Below are 17,570 nucleotides of genomic sequence, written 5' to 3'. Positions count from 1 at the left end.
CTCCGATTTATACTCGTGAGCCAAAAATAATACTGAATGTTCCCGTACCGCTATTGGCATACAATGGTGGCCAAGTATATGCAGCTAATTTTTAACAGAAAAGAAGAATTTACCTTTATTCACTGTACCATAAAATAATTTATATAAAATATTTCTTCTTCTGTTGTATTGCTTCATGTTCCTACAGTTATGTAGCGGCAAGAATCTGCAAGAACACTAGCTGTGGCTAAAATTGCAAGCTGTAATTCTGTCAGTTATTTGTCAAGCTGCACATCTGTTGCATAATCTTCTACACATATTCAGATAATGTTTTGCTTTTCTAAACTGCAACAAACTTGATTCAGTGAATGATAAAATGTTCGAAAGCAGGCCATGAAACAGCACTATTCCCTTCTAAAGCAATTTGGCCACAAAATTGTCCATTGATATATGTCCCTGTCTTCAAATTGAGTGATCAGAAATAGCTTTCTCCCATCCACATCTGTCTTAAGAAACAATTTGGAAATGGATGCAAACATTCTTCAGGAAGCAAGAGGTCTGTAGGCATAAACAGCTGTTTGCTGAGCTGCACAAGAAATATTTGGGTAAAGCTCTGCTATTGGACTGCCACGTTTTCATTTCTACGCAGCCATTACAGATTGCAGGATTATGTAGCAAAGCAAACAGAAGAAAAGGGGGTGGGGGAATCTTAGCTGTGAATTATTAATCTTGCTAACTTTAATATGGTGTTCATATTAACACTGTTCACCCTAATTTAAAAAAAGCATTTACATTCAAGCCTATACATGAGTTCAGTGAGATTTACACCCAGGTAAGTGTGTATAAGTTTGCAGCCTAAGAGTGCTTCCAGATGTCAACTGCCTGCACTTGTAGTTGTTGTACATTCTAGTACATAACCAGACATGCACAAATACCACAGTACAACGCAAGGGCCTTTTTTGGTTCTAGATCAGTTTGATCTATTGTGCACGTGCTTCTTTTTTTAAAAAGTGATGGGAATGGAGTTTTTCCTCATGCATTGCAATTGAAAACTCATTATGAGGAAAATAGGGGAGCTTTACTCAAATAGCTTATGATGGCTTGTTAGGCTAAATGGCAGGTTGTTGTTGACCATAAAAAGATAAAGCAGTTTATTAGCAAATAATTCAGATAGGCCCAAACACATTAAAGACTGCTACACATCAACAACTACACCTCTTCTTTGACTGTGGAAAGTCTCTCATGCAGATGGCAACTGATGGATAACTCCATTAGGGAAGTAGATAATGAGTGATGGACCAACATGAGCAGATGCATCTTATGACACCAAATTATTTAGGGTGGTTAAAACAAAAAGGGATTGTGAAGAGCTCCAGAAGGATCTCTCCAAACTGGGAGAATGGGCATCGAAATGGCATGCGGTTCAATGTAAGTGAGTGTAAAGTGATGCACGTTGGGGAAAAAAATCCCAACTTTAAGAATAGCCTGATGGGATCTGAGCTAGCAGTGACTGACCAAGAAAGAGATCTTGGGGTTGTGGTGGACAGCTCAATGAAGATGTCAACCCAGTGTGCAGCCTCTGTAAAAAAGGCAAACTCCATGTTAGGCATAATTAGAAAAGGAATTGAGAGTAAAACTGCCAACATCATACTGCCCCTATACAAATCCATGGTGTGACCACACTTGGAATACTGTATACAGCTCTACCCTAAAAAATGGTATTGTAGAGCTGGAAAAGGTGCAGAAGAGGGCAACTAAAATGATGATCAAGGGGCTGGAGCATCTCCCCTATGAGAGAAGGTTACAACAGCTGGGCTTGTTTAGCTTGGAAAAAAGGAGGGTAAGGGGAGACATGATAACATTATGCATGGTATGGAGAATGTGGATAGGGAGACATTTTTCTCTCTTTCTCAAAATACTAGAACCTAGTGTCATCCTATGAAGCTGATTGGTGGGAGATTCAGGACAGATAAAAGGAAGTACTTCTTCATGCAGTGTATAGTTAAACTATGGAATTCACTGCCACAGGAAGTAGTGATGGCCACCAGTTTGGATGGCTTTAAAAGGGGGCTGGACATATTCCTAGAGGAAAAGGCTATCAGTGGCTACTAGTCTTGATGACTATGTGCTACCTCCAGTACCAGAGGCAGTGAGCCTATGTACACCAGTTGCTGGGGAACATGGGTGGGAGGGTGCTGTTGCACTCATGCCCTGCTTGTGGGGTCCTAGTCGACTGTGTGAACAGAATGCTGGACTGGATGGACCCTTGGTCTGATCCAGCATGGCTGTTCTTATGTTCAAATTCCAGGGTATGTTACACGTGTGGCATTGATGCATCTGTTCCCTAAGATACGCCCCAACTTAGCAATTGAGGACAGCAGTAAACAGGGCATAGGAGAATTCTAATGTAGTGCCTTTTAATGTAATGCCTTCTTACAAAATATGCTATTCAAGACAACATGAAAGTTCAGACATGTTTTTGAATATGTACCATTGACTGAATTCACAAATCCGCTTCAAGCCATAGATGCATTTCACATCCAACTGAACTCAATGGGAGAGTTCTCACTGAATTTAATGGGGATAGATGGCACCCCTCCAGTCCCCCCGCCCCTGTTTGGGTTCCTATTGATGAAATAAACAGTCTCCTGGAGTTAATTCACTGAATCAGAATAATTAAGCTTAGTATCATGGTAGCACATTTGCCATGAGAAAAAGTTCAGTCAATTTAGTAGTAGTCCATCGGATAATACAATGAAACTTCCTGCTTTTTCAAAACAGATCCCACATTATGGAGCACAGATCATGTACGCCAGTGGTTGGAATGGGCTGTCAAGGAATATGGCCTCCCAGATGTGGACATCTTGTTGTTTCAGAATATTGATGGGAAGGAATTGTGTAAGATGACCAAAGATGACTTCCAGAGGCTCACTCCAAGCTACAATGCAGACATTCTCCTCTCACACCTACACTACCTCAGAGAAAGTAAGAACTTTTCCTTTTTTTAAAATAAAAGGTTGTATATACTGCATTTTCCACATTACTGTTTCTTCTAAATGTCTACTTTAAATGCTGTGCTCACAATATTCTCAGAAGTAGACTTCAGATCAGGGAAATGTTTACTGTTTTAGAGATTACAAAGACCAAAAATCAGTATAAACATCATCTACATAAGAATGTGTAGTAATGTTTTTTCTGGTCACAGATTTTTCCTTTTTTCCATTGCTGAAAGAAATGATAATTCTAAATGAGATCATAGACATATTGATTTGTAAAGAAATTCCAGGCATGATTAAGGGCACAATCCTATGCCTGTTTAGACAGAAAAAAGGCCTACAATTTCCAGCATCCTCCAGCCAGCCATGCTGGCTGAGGAATGCTGGAAGTTGTAGGATTTTTTTCTGTCTAAACATGCATAGGATTGTGTCCTAAATATATGTGTTCTACACTGCACAAAGGAACACTTTATAAGACTCCCATGAAATGGAAGTTATTTGCTTGAGGGTGAAGAAAAAAGAGCCCCCTAAATATAAATAAAATGAAACTCATAGGTAGCATTCAAAAACAGATGAAAGAAGTGAATTGGTTACTTGAGGCATGAAATAATGTTACAGGTCTGAATAATAAAAATGTGAATGAACAAAATCTACTTTTAAAAAATCCAGTAGTGCAACACCAACATGACATTGTCTTTTTCACAGTTTTACTAGTCTACAGGATATTTCCTACTTATATTCTGAATTAAATTAATTCCTTACTTTTAGCAGTATCATAAGCCCAACTCCAGAAAGATCAGAGTGACTTGATGCTAGATTCTCCAATAAACAATCCTATCAGGAAAAGAAAATGATTATTAAGATAATTCTGAATATCTTTTTTTTAAAGTTTTGGTGTTGCTTTTTGTTTTGTAGCTCCTCTTCCACATTTGACTTCAGATGATGTTGATAAGGCCTTACAAAACTCTCCACGGTTAATGCATGCTAGAAATACAGGTAATGCTGTCACTGCTCCCCTTCCTATAGGCCATATTTTGAAAATCCAGGATTTCTATTTAACAGATGCATGCTAAATGTAAATTAAGAAAGAAGATAGGGCTTAAGGGTGTAATATACTTTCTACTACTGACGGGTATTTCTCACACACACACACACGCTTCATAAACAGGTAAAATATTTAGGGACAGATGCTGCAATTAAGTCCATGAGGATAGTGCTCTACATGAGCTCCCCTAAAAGGAATTTTTGCCCCTGAGGAAGAGGATGTTCATGTACCTATGTCCTTCCCCACATGTGCATGAACATAGACACCTGCAAACATACATAGGATACACCCACCATTGCTTTCACCCTTTCTCCCGTCAGATGAATGAAACAAAACAAAGAAGGAGAGCAGATGTGTGCAGCTTTTGCTGGGCTGTACCCTTTCATGTGTGGAACTGTATGTTTGAATGGGCTCCCTTATAGGGGGAAAACAACCCTGTATATATAAAAGTAGTATATCAGAGGAAAAAGTTTAGCTTAGCCTGTCCACTAATATTCTAATTTGCGTACAGGGAGGACTGTATAAATCTATTAAGTAACTGGTCATCTCACTAAGAGAAGCTGGCCTTCAGATAGAAGAGTGCGAAGAGTCCTCTGAAGGGGCCTAGTCACGGCCCGTTTGCAGTCATAGCCTTTACCCAAGCAGAGCATTATTTTCATGCTTGGGTCTGCCTTGAACATCTTTAACTGATTGATGCAGGCCTATTGATTTGCCATAGCAGCAGCAAATGCGACACTGTCTTGAGTCACCAGAGCTACCACAACAGAGGGCCTTTTTGGATATGGTGTCCCACAGTGTAGCTTGCCTGGCACCTACACTGCTGTCATTTCCATGCTGGGCAAATACTTTTTTTATTCTCCTAGGCTTCTAGGTATTCTCAGACCTGTTATGCTACTCTACATTTTTTAGTGCTTTCTGATTTGATATTCATATATAAATCATATTGTATTGCTGCTGTCTCTGTTTTTTATTTTTAATTGATAAAGTGTGTTGTTTTTAGCTGACAACCACCCAGAGACCATCACTGCTGAAGGAGTGGAATATCAATGTAATGATAAATACATGAGCTTGGCCTCCATGCCAGGCAAGCCTTCCTACATCCCAAAGGATATCATAGAAGGAGGAGACTATAGGGGATCCTGCCTACTCCACCCACCCCCACAGCCCATTTCCTTTTTCTTTTTTTTTGCATGGGCCACTCCATCCCCACAGCTCATTTCCAATACCATGTTTATACCCGTTGCAGAATACTTATACATGGTGGTAGGGGCAGGGGCAAGCACTGCAGAGGCAGGCATAATGGGCTGCTGCAGTGTGTGCATTCACAGGAGAAACAGAAGCGTCAGGAGAAAGAAGCAGGAGTGGCCCGTGCTTCCTGGTCTCATAGGAAGGATGGGAAACGCTATCTCCCACTCAGCAAGATGCACATTATCTCCATGCAAGAGAAAGGGGCAGCTTACCTCAAGGGATGTACGCTTCTCCCCTCTCTTTCACAAGACTCGGAAGTGTGGAGGGAGGAAGCATGAGCCCTTCGCTCTTCCATGCTCCATGCAAGGGTATCAGGTATTGGTTTGGGGGTTGAGGTAGGAACATTGCAGACTCTCCTGCTCCATTCCCATGAGCCGATGGGCCATGCAGTAGCTCATCAGGGTCAGGTCATCAATGAAAAAAGGAGGAGAAAAAGAAGTATCTTATTGATTCTCGGTGTCTAGAAATATATTGCTTCAAATTCGTGTTATAGGTAAGGAAACGAAAATGGAGCTCTTCTTGAAAGTGTGCACCAGAAGGCAACACAGTCATATGAAAATAACGATGTCTTTAATCTGACAAAATACACATTTGGGCTCTCTCATTCTTGTTATCATGCCTGAGGGTTTTAATGACTTATAGTGACCAGAAATAACAGCTCTATATGAAATAGAAAAATTATTCTTGGCTTTGGGCACCTTTTCCAAAACTCAATTGCATTTTCACTGATAGTTCAGTGCTATGTTTTCTACAAATTATTATTATTTATTACATTTATATCTGTCCTGATTCTCCACAATCGGTGTACATAGGGTTCCCTGGTGGTCCCACATCCAGTCACTGAGAAATGTGCTTAGTACAAGCTTAAATAACTTGAGATCTCAATTCTCATATTTTGCTGTACGCAGTTGCCCTTTTAGAAACAGACATAATGTGTCATCCTTTTCACTGTATTTTCATGCATTTTAAGATGCAGCTACATGTACCCATGAATTTTCAGGAAACAAGTCCTGACCTGAATCCAAAGCATCTATGGATCATGACTTTAGCCCTGTGTTTTAAGGAGATGAACTTTGCAGTCTCTTTGTTAATGTTATTTGCTTTGTATCCTACTCTTCCTCCACAGAGCCCAGGGCAAGGTGCATGGTGTCCCCTCTTACCCAATTTTATTCTCTCTCTGTAACTTTCTTCCAGGGTTACAGACTGTAAGAGAGGTTAGACTGAAAGTTACAGAGAGAGAAGTGACTAGCCCAAGGTCACCTAGTGAGCTTCATGGCTGATAGGGATTTGAACATGGGTTCTGCCAGTCCTAGTCCATCACTCTAACCAGCACACCACACTTTCTCCATCTGAAAGGAACAGTAAGGAGAATGTCTGCCCCTTTCAACTCCACTTTCTCCGTATTCACTTATTAGATAAATAATATTTCCCCAAATGCTTGTGATCATAAAAATTCAAGTGAGTACAGCAATAAAAGATGTGTGCATTAAGCAGCTGGTAAATAGCACGAGGCCTGAGGCCATATATGGCTCATCAGTTGTCATCACTTTTCCCCAAAACAACCAACCCATGGTGAGTCACCACGTAGCATGAACTGGAGCTACTCAGGACGGGGAAAATAACTGGCAAATAATATGCCTTCCAAACTTAATGTTGCCTGCATCTGCATTGGGCAAGTGACTTCCATGAAGATGGAACAAAAATAATAATACTTCAAAGCAAATATGAAATCTGTTGACATGTTAGTACAGTTTCTCCTAATTGGAAAATATTGATATGTTTTTCTTTTTACTTGCTTGATTGTCTGCCAAAGTATTGTCCTAAATTGAGTTTGATTTCAGCTGAACACCTGATAGGGAGATCAGATGCTCTGTCGTAATCCAACTCCAATACATGTATTCATGAGCTTTGTTCCAGTAAATATACTAAATGTAAAGTTATCCTGATTTCTGTTGTTTTCTTCTTGTCTCCAGGAGGTGCAGCTTTTATTTTCCCCAATACTTCAGTATATCCTGAAGCAACACAAAGAATTACCACCAGGCCAGGTATGCAGGGTGCAGGTTTTTTGTTAATGTGATACCATGTGACCTACTGAACTTCCTTCTATCCTAATCCCTCCTCTAGCATAAAATAGTACCACTGGATATATAAAATATATAGGTACATAGAACTCACCTTAACTGTATTAGCAATTCGCACACATACTGCTGAGGCAAGACTAATAAAATATTTCTGAGCAAACATTTTCCAAATAAAATGGATATCTTGTCACAATTTTGTCCATTATCCAAAGACAAATGATGAAAATATTTGCCACTGTATTGTCAGGAAATGATAAACTGCCATACACATACACCATGCAGACTCGTGTGTGCACGCGCGCACACACACACACACTCTACAATGTTGCCACTTCGCAATTAGTGTTTGTAACACAACTTATCTAAAAAGGCCTCAGGAAAGGTGTTTGATTAGCTCTTTCAGGAGAAAAACAAATAAGAAAATATATGTTCATGCTGTTGTAGCCCACCTTGAAGGACTTTATAGTCTAAAAAGGTGGTTCTAAATTAAGTAAATACAATGATAAATTAATTACATCAAAAGGTAGGAACCTTACCTAGTGCTGTGTTGAAATTTGTCCTCCAATTTCCTGAAAGTTCCCCCATGAAAGAGGCTTCTGTTTTTCTGTTTCATTTTTAGGGTGCTTTAGAAATTCTTTCTAATTTATTTGGATGGTGTTTTCAAGCTTACTTTATCCTTAAGAACATAAGGACTATGCTGCATCAGACCCAAAGGCCTATCTAGTACAACATTCTGTTCACACCGTGGCCAACCAGCTGCCTGCCAGAAGCCCACAAGTAGGACACGAGCGCAATAGCATGCTCCCACTCATGTTTCCCAGCAACTGGTATATGAGGTGGCTTTCCCCCTGCCTTTTAATCCCACATCTCTCTGTTACTCTGCAGCCTCCCATCCCTGATCTGAAAAAGCCCCAATGGGAGGAGTTAACTTATGATGTTTTCCCCTAGGGTTTAAGTAAAGCCTGGGAAGCTGGGGAGACAGCAAACCACAGGACAGATGATTGTACAGTGAAAGATGGGACACTCACACACACATGCTTTGGCTGTTCCAGACCTCCTAATTTTATGTTAATACAAAATAATTCTCTAATGTGTTGTAAACATAAGTGGTGGACCAAGCTGTGTTTTAAAGCACTAATGCATTTAGGTAGCATTCTCTGAAAATCAAATGCATGGGCAAATTTGTGTTTGCATGGAGCTTGGGCCCTTTGGAGTTTTGGATTGAACAATCCTTCACAACGCTTGGGGCCACACCCCATTGATACCCAGAATGCTGATTCATAAGTTGTTAGTGTGTAGAGCTGCAGTCAAAATAGCACACATGAAGATGTGTGGTGTGTGTGTGTGTGTGTGTGTGTGTGTATAAAAATCTCCACAGGGATCTCTTTTAAGGGTGTTGTAAATGCTTCCTCTCATATAAGGATGGAGAGATCAGAAAGGAAGCTTTCATTTGGAAGAAGCACTGAACCAGCCTTCCCAACTTGGTGCCCTCCAGATGGGTTAGACTGCAATTCCCATAATCCTCCAGCTAGCATAACTGCCTGAGGGGTTATGGGAGTTGTAGTTCAACATATCTGGAGGATGTCTAGTTGGGGAAGTCTTCACTGAATCATCAGTGACAAGCTTTTTGTGCTCACAATAAATTTGCCATATGCATGTGTTTATCTGCTGGCTTGTAAATACAACTCTGTATACACTGCATATGACAGCCTTTTCCAACCTGTGGCCCTTCAGGTGTTTTGGAGTACAGTCCCATCAGCCCCAGCCAACATGACCAATGGCTGGGCATGATGGGAGTTATAGTCCAGAACATCTGGAAGGCACCAGATTGGGGAAGTCTGGCATACAGCATAAACATGCTGGGACTGGCATGTGTAGATGCCTTGCCATTTTGAACTTTTTTGTTACCAGGGGTGTAATATATTTTGTGTAGCATTAAATTCCTCCTGAAATGATGCAGTTGCTTCTGCTTCAAATGAAATCAACTGCAACCTATTCTTGCTGTGAATTCAGAATCTGAAGGCACCATTTCTGAAATGGTTGAGTGCTGAGCTTGTTTACGGTCTACCCCCACCCCTAAATTATTAGAGGATGTCTTGAGCTAAAAATCAAAAGAGAATCTCTACAATGTCAAATCACTTTTCAGCTCATTTCAGCTTTACAATGAAAGCTCAAAGAATAGCCACAGGATGTAAACCACTTGCTCTAGCACATAGATCTATCACATTTGCAATATATAGGACAGGAGGAGAAGGTTAATTGTTGTCTGTTTAATGCTAATTGGATGTTTCCATCCATGATTGTGAGCAAGATATGTAACATGTGAAGAGTCTGGAAGCCCTTGAATGAGGACAAGAAGAAATCCGTTTAGGTGGATAAAGATTAGAAGCCAGACAACATACATGATTATAACCATAGGAAGAGATTATTTTACAGAGTGGCAGTTGGAAGGACTATTGCAGGAATGACCTAGAATTTAGGTTTGCTACAGTGCAACTATCAACGGTGGTGAGTATGTTACCATTAGGAGCACTACTTCAGGAAACGTCACACACTGGGAGATTTGACTTTTAAGGTTCTTTCCCCTATTTTCTGTCATATATAGCTGGTGATTTGTTTTCTACACAGATATGCCTTATGAACCAGCTAGGAGATCAGCCTGGACAAGCCACAGTCATCCTGCACCCCAGTCAAAAGGTAAAGTATCTTCTTTCTTTCATGCCAAGTGAGAACCTAGTGGAAATATTATATAACTGTTTTAGAAGAACTTGGCTTTGACAATAACATTTCAGACTCAAAGCAACCCATTTAAGACCCCACACAAAGGGTTTCAAAGCATAACTCAGGTGCACGCTATCTTGTCTCTGGCCTGATTCGAGAATGACACATGCATATCAATTACTTGAGCCTTCTCTGTGGAGTCCAGAGTACATTGTGTAACTCTGATCAATACCTACATCCATCAAGTTGTAGATGCCTGCTCTTCTCAAAGTAATCACCTTCATATTACTTCTGGTAATTATCAAATTAACAAGTATTTAAACCCGCCACTCCAAAGTCCACAGCATAGCGGTAAAGTTAAGTGTTTTCTCCTTCTTAGGTGAGGGGTGACCATGTCCCTACCTGACACAGATAGTCCTAATGGGTGATTTCAAACTGGAAAAATAGGTGAATGTGTTGATTTTTTTTTCTAGCTGCACAAGCATCATCTTCAACTGTGCCCAAAACAGAAGACCAACGTCCTCAGTTAGGTATGCCTACAGCTAATGCAATTATGTTGTTTGTGTTACGGATGTCTGGAACCAATAATTAGCCTCTCAATAGTTTGAGCAGATTTGGGCAGTTAGCAGTCATCTACAAATACCTACATTGAAACTGGATGTCTTGTCCTACAGTGAAACTATTACTTTATGGAGTGTGTTAGCTTTTCAAACAAAGTATTTTAAAGTAAGACAGATGCAGATAGACATCATGTGCACATTGTAAGATAACTAAATATATTATGCAAAAGCCAGTGAATTATGAGAGTTTGACTCTTGCTTAGCTATTCATGTCTTGTCATATGTTTTTGACGGGAATAAAATAAATGAGCAGGGTAGTCTAGCTAAGATTAGGGGTTCAATGAAAAATCAAGTAGGGATGCTTATACAGGAGAACCTCCCTGCTTGACCCCTGAAAGCAGAATTGGGGAGGGTAACACAGCCTGCCTCAAGTGAACTGTCTGCCCAAATCTGATGGTGTACACACCCCACTTGCTAGCCCCTCTTCATCCCCAAGGGAACAAGCTTACCTTTTGGGCCAGGATGGGATAGCAGGTGGTGGCTCTGGCAACAAGGAAGTTGGGAGAGACCTGGTGGGCCTACCGTCCTCCATGGGCTGTAGCATATTCCTCTGCCTGGGATTATGGGGGTTGAACTACAAGTCCCATCATCCCCGTGAAGCATCTTTGACCTTAATGCCAAAGCTGCAGCTTTCTGCTACCTGTCCTGGCTCCCAAAGTAAGCCTTGTTACCTTGAGGACCACGATAGGTTGGCAGATAGGGAGGAACTGGGTCCTTTCAAGTATTCTTTTGAATACTGAACCACCCCTCCAAGGGGCTCTATCTTTGATCGGTCTGCTCAAGGGGCCTCAATTCATGTTTAGAGCAAGCCGGCTTTGCTTGCCCATCCCTAGCTAAATAGCCATAGCCCAGGGACTGGAAGGAAGCCCGCACATAGAACCTCTGGCTGACGCAGCCCCCCTCTACCTAGGATAAGGATACAAGTCACACAACAGAAGCAAGGATTCTATAGATGCAGTGCTAATAAAACTACATACATTTTTTTTTTCCAAGGGAAAGGAAAGTGACAGGGAAAAGTAGACTGGTGGGCAGGGAAGATCATATGAGACAATCCTATGAGATGTCAGGTAACCTAGTGCATTAGGAAACATGAACTGCAAGTTCAAGACCTGAGATCACTGTTCCCAGCCTAGTGCCCTCCAGATGTGGCTATGCTTTCTGGGAATGATGGGGGTTGCAGTCCAGCACATCTGGACAACACCAGACTAGGGAAGCCTGCCTTAGATAGATGGAAATGCAGCACCCACAAGGCAAAGGCATTAGGGCTCTGGCTGACAACGACACTTTAAGATAGAAAAAGGAGATGTAGCTAGAGAAGTAGTCACACCTTGTACTCCACAGAGCAATACTCTGGCCACAGAAACAGAGAAGATGATTTCATAACTGAGCGTTATAATCTCAAGGTGGCCTGACCTGTGACATTCACCTTCCCCAACTACCATGCACGGGATGGCCCCAGCCATACAGCTCAGTGAACCAGTAGAGACTCAACAGACAAGAGGCCCCAGGTGCAATCCATGGCCACAGGCTCCTAGCAAAAAGGGCACTGCAGGGAATAGTAGAAGTATTAGCCATCTCACTCGGGTAGCTGTCTGGCTCAGTTGGCCCCAGAGTACCTCCAGTTAGCCCAGCCCCCTTAATCCCATTCTGCCATGACTCTCCCATGTTCTTTTGTTTCATTTCCAGCATTTGTGGGTAATTTTGCAACCAGATCCTGTTATCCACTCCCTCCTCCACCCTCCATGCAGCCCAATACAGTAGTCAGACTGAGTCAGGAGGACAGTGAGTCAGTGGAGCCTCATCCTTGATGGTGCTTTGGTGGCTGACAGTGGCTGAAGCGCATACTCTCAGCCCTGGTGCACCCTATCCTGGAGACAGCTGAAGTGACTAATGATTGGGATGGGGGAAGATTTCCAATTCGTTAATCTCATAAGACCAGGGAAAGTTGGACGAAAGTCAGCAGAGTATGAGGTACAGCTTTCCCCATCACTGCATCCCCTGCTGGGCATGGCTGTTCCTTGACATTACTGCCTGTCAAACAGCTTTCAAAAGCATAGTAGCTGGACTTCAACGAAAAGGTGACACTCACATAGGGCTTTCCATTGATCTTAAAGGGGTGCATTTAGTTACAACAGCCATTCTGTTTGTTTTAACTTCATGCCAGTGAGGGTGGTGGGACTTAGTCCTGGACTAAGCTAGCCATTCCACTGATCCTTCCCTACTATGCCCCTGCTCTGCCCATCGCACCCCCCCGAAGCCTTCATAGTTATGCCATAATAGCAGCAACATTGATTTAAGATTACATTATTACACCATCAAAACTTCATTACACCATTGTAGAGTAGACTTATACTGACATAGGGAATTTTGTTGCATCCTATCTTCAGCCAGCCAGCGTAACTCAACGTTAGAATTGCATTGTAATTATTCTTTAAAACAAAGCTTTGGTGTTGTATTTTTTTTAATTGATATAAAATGATGAATATTTGGAAATAATATATACCATGCTGGAAGTGATTTACCAGATTCTCTTCATACACATTAGTGTTTCACCTATATTGTAAAAACATTTTGGTCTCTTTTAAAAAAAATCTTTATCTAGATCCCTACCAAATTCTTGGTCCAACCAGCAGCCGTCTTGCAAATCCAGGTATGAAGAAATACTATTGCTTTGGGGTTTTCATCTACAAAATGGAAATGTATTGCCAGTTTAAGACTAGAGCGATGGAATTTAATATTTTTGTGTTCTGCAGAAGTCTGTCATTGAAATCATGTTTGAACTTAATTAATTAACCAAAAGCAAACAGGAGCAAATGGGAAAACAGAGTTATCTAAGAAAAAATTGTCACCACTACTATCCTACTATGTCACAGATGGTGTTTCAAACTCACCCCAGTTGCAAAAGAAATTTGCCACATGGCATGGGGGCTGCTGCTTAAGGATAAGAAGCGTTGGGCTCATGGAACTAGTAGCATGGTTCCTTAGATCCTTCCCTAGATAACAATGCTTACTTAAAATTATCAATGCAGTCCTCAGAAGTCAGACCCATTGAGTTCAATGGCATTTATTCCCAGGTAAGTGTAAGATTGCAGCCTAAATGACTGCAGTCCTAAGAAAACTTACTAAGAGAGGTATATGTCCCATTGAACTCAATGGGCATACTTCAAAGTAAATATATAGAGGATCAAGCTATAAATAACTCTCTTTACCACTATACTATTCACAATACTAGGAATTTGTGTAGCAGTGTAAAAGGGGTTGTTCATGTTTCATGGGAGCATTTTTGCAATACTCTATAAATCTATTTCTTTAATTCTAAATTTAGTAACCTCTGTGCTTTGACTGGAGACCCGATAACATCAGGGGTGTGTAGCTATGCCCCCTGATTGCAAGGTCATGGCTATGCCCCCTGTCATCATCTGGCCCATAAAGGACCAGGTGGGGGTCATTTGCCTCCCCCCCCCCAAGCAGTTCCCTACCCCTGGTTTAACCATTAGTATTGCTGTTAGTGAAATATAAAGAAGTCCAGTTTCTATCACTATAACAAATAATTCCGAGCTCTCATCATGCAACAAACCTCTACTTAAATATGATTGGAGAGCCCATGCACATGCACGCGGGTGCACACAAACATGAGCACACTAATCAGCTGGGCATCAAGGGGAAATGTGAGATGGGACCACTGCAGTCCCATAGTGTACCATCTGTGCACTCCTCAGCCAATTCTAGCACTAATTAGCTGGGCAGCAGGGAAGGGGAAGGCCTGTGGGCTGCATGGAAGCTGGCTGAGGGCCGCATGTCACCCACAGGCTACAGGTTGCCCCCATGTGGGCTAGACAAATGATCTTTCAGATATTTCATAGCAGGGATGTGGTATAGTGGAAACTGCATACTGAAATGTTTAAGCTACCGGTCTTCTCATCCCCACCCCCATTTTTTTTTCTGCCCATAGGGAGTGGGCAAATTCAGCTATGGCAGTTCTTGTTGGAGCTCCTGTCAGACAGCTCCAATTCTAATTGTATCACCTGGGAGGGCACCAATGGAGAGTTCAAGATGACTGACCCTGATGAAGTAGCCCGGCGCTGGGGAGAAAGGAAGAGCAAACCCAACATGAACTATGACAAGCTCAGTCGTGCTCTACGTTACTACTACGACAAAAATATAATGACTAAAGTCCATGGTAAGCGTTATGCCTACAAGTTTGACTTCCATGGAATTGCTCAAGCCCTCCAGCCACATCCTCCAGAATCATCAATGTACAAATATCCATCAGACCTTCCCTACATGAGTTCCTACCATGCACACCCCCAGAAAATGAACTTTGTTTCTCCCCATGCTCCTGCTTTGCCTGTCACTTCCTCCAACTTTTTTGCCGGACCCACTCCATATTGGAATTCACCAACCGGAAGTATCTATCCTAACACTAGGCTTCCAGCCACCCATATGCCTTCTCATCTTGGCACTTACTACTAAAGGAAGACAAATATTTTCAAAGGACATTTCTCCATGGAATGCAATTAATTATAATGAATTTTATTGGAGAATATGAACAAAAAAGTGCCTAAAAGACATGACAAGGTTGACCGGGACCAAAAGGTGTCATATAAAAATGCTTTTAAAATTAAGGATTACAGGAGAGTGTTAAAGAAGTTTAAAGATACTACTATGTAAAGTATGTTGACTTCAAATCTACAGATCAAACAATGAAATACTGTTCTAGGTAAAACTATGTAATGATAAACTACAAAACTGGGGTCAGAAAAGGTTTATAAGCTTTCATGTCATGTGTGATATCATGCTAATGCAAACTGGGACTCTACTACAGCAATATAAGGATAATTCTGTTATGAACTAGGATATAGTACATGAATATATGAATGCATAGAAAATACTACCTGTATTTTTTAAGCAAACGGACAGAACAGTGTCATAAATATTTGTCTAGAGCAGAACTGATTTTGAGTGCAACGGTTTTAGTTGGGATGAATGTAAATGCATTCCATTATTGAGAGGGGGGGAATCAGATATTTCAAACTGTGAAGACAAGGCAAGCTAAGATTTCTTGACAGTGTTAAAGAGCTCTGAGCCAAATATTGGGACCGAGGATGTGCTAAAGGGCAAGTGCATGATTGTAGACTAAGGGCACAACACATCAGGAAGTTCTTCTGTGCAAGCCCGGTGGAAATGAATGAGAGCTGCACAAGAGCACTACTGTAACCCTGTGTCTGATACATGAAGTAGAAAGGAGTAAGAGGGCGATAAGAGTGAAGGAGAAAACATTTCCTCTAAGGATGGGGGAAACTGGAACTGGACAGTATTTGAACTATGAAGAATCCTTGTTTGGACTTGAGAAATATTGTTGTTGAGTATTATAGCATTTCCAGTATTATCAAAGAAAAGACTTGATTTTTTAAAGTCCAAAAAGGGGAAAGCAGTAGTATCAGAGTGTGCATCTCTTTATAAAAATGTAAAACTGGAATTGTCTGATATTTAAAAGTAACGCTTAGGACCTCATTCTTCTTAAGGGAATTTGTTTTCTACTTGTTGAAGGTAAGAGACAATCCCCAGTTGCCAAAGTCTGAAATCATATAGATATTTTTGTTAGGCAGCGCCAGTTTTTCTTTTCCGAGTCGCGAACGCTGTGCGTTTGTCAGAATGAAATATACAAGTCAACGTTATTTTTTTTTCTTTTTATATAATAATTATATAACTTATGCATTTATACACTACGAGTTGATCTCGGCCAACCAAAGACACAGAAAGGGACAATCAGAAATATTGTGGCCTTGAATTTTAACTCTGTATGCTTCATGTTTACATTATGAACTTAACTAGTACTTAGAAAGCAGAATGTATGTAATAAAATAAGCTTGGCCTAGCATGGCAATTCAGATTGACACTGTAGTCTGCATTTTCATCTTTTTGTGACTCTAATTCCATTATGTTTTGTTCCAGATGTGTCATTTCTTTCTTTTATTGTCTTCAAAACTTTTTGTTGGTTTATAAATTTGGGTACTCTTGCAAAATCTGGACATCTGGCATATACTAGACAGGCAAAATTAGTTAAATAAATTAGTACTCCTAGTCCTAGAATATTTGTTTATGTCCAGGCTGAAGAGAGTACTCTGAGCATTCTAAAGATGAGTTTGCTATTTAATGGTTCCACACCAGGCAATCTGTGTTTGTAGGTACACTGTAGTGTATCAGCCACAGCAGTAATTCAAAATTAAAATACTGCTTCTGTCTCTCCCCTTTTAATCTTTGCCATTTCATGTTTTTGGATCCACTGATTTTATTTATTTATTTATTTTTAAAAAGCAGGTATTGGACTGTGCTCCAGTGCTCAATAACGATAAAGAGGGAAAGCCCGGAGTAGCAATTTCAGCTAGGGACTATGGCAGACAAAATGTACTATATTTAATATAGGGACAGACTCAGTACTAATCAGACCTACCTTAACAAAAGTGCATGCATTTTTTGATGCAACTGAACACTCCATTGTAAAAGTGGAACTAAATGATACGCCACACACATAGCTGCTTGCTGCCAGAAACAGAAGATCCACATCTCCTCCTCCTGCCCTGGTGGTAACATCTTGTAAAACAAAATGTATGGAGTAATGTCATTGTTGCTGTTTGCTGAGGAAGGGAAGCTTTCAGTGTGCTGATATCATGTGTAATTTTTTTTAATTTTTTTTACTGGGCATTACCCATAGACATTCGCAAAAAAATAGTTGTTGATAGCACAGACCCTGGTATTGGATAAGACAATTAATTCATGTAGTGTGATTTTAAAAAACCCTTTATCCTGATTCAAGCCACAGAAGTTAGAACTGAACTTCTTGATAAACTGTAACTAAGCAGTCTCTCGTTCTAATCTC

General features: G+C 40.8%; 1 protein-coding gene across 2 annotated transcripts in view; it reads left to right on the top strand.

The window, feature by feature from the left end:
- ERG (ETS transcription factor ERG) overlaps positions 1 to 16,592 on the top strand; it is a 177,355-nt gene extending 160,763 nt beyond the window's left edge. The window contains exons 6-12 of one of the 2 annotated variants that reach the window (XM_084841724.1): positions 2,761 to 2,964; positions 3,891 to 3,971; positions 7,242 to 7,313; positions 9,978 to 10,046; positions 10,544 to 10,600; positions 13,293 to 13,340; positions 14,643 to 16,592. In XM_084841724.1, coding sequence (XP_084697850.1) covers positions 2,761 to 2,964; positions 3,891 to 3,971; positions 7,242 to 7,313; positions 9,978 to 10,046; positions 10,544 to 10,600; positions 13,293 to 13,340; positions 14,643 to 15,163 — 1,052 coding nt within the window. In that variant the 3' untranslated portion in view covers positions 15,164 to 16,592. The remainder of the gene's footprint in view (positions 1 to 2,760; positions 2,965 to 3,890; positions 3,972 to 7,241; positions 7,314 to 9,977; positions 10,047 to 10,543; positions 10,601 to 13,292; positions 13,341 to 14,642) is intronic. The other variant, XM_084841725.1, reaches the window with a different exon arrangement.
- The last annotated feature ends 978 nt before the right edge of the window (positions 16,593 to 17,570 follow it).

Source organism: Heloderma suspectum, chromosome 3 (assembly GCF_057233095.1).
Source record: "Heloderma suspectum isolate Gila_16-S chromosome 3, 16-S_ref, whole genome shotgun sequence".
Lineage (NCBI taxonomy): Eukaryota > Metazoa > Chordata > Lepidosauria > Squamata > Helodermatidae > Heloderma > Heloderma suspectum.
This window is presented reverse-complemented; position numbering and strand designations above follow the sequence as displayed.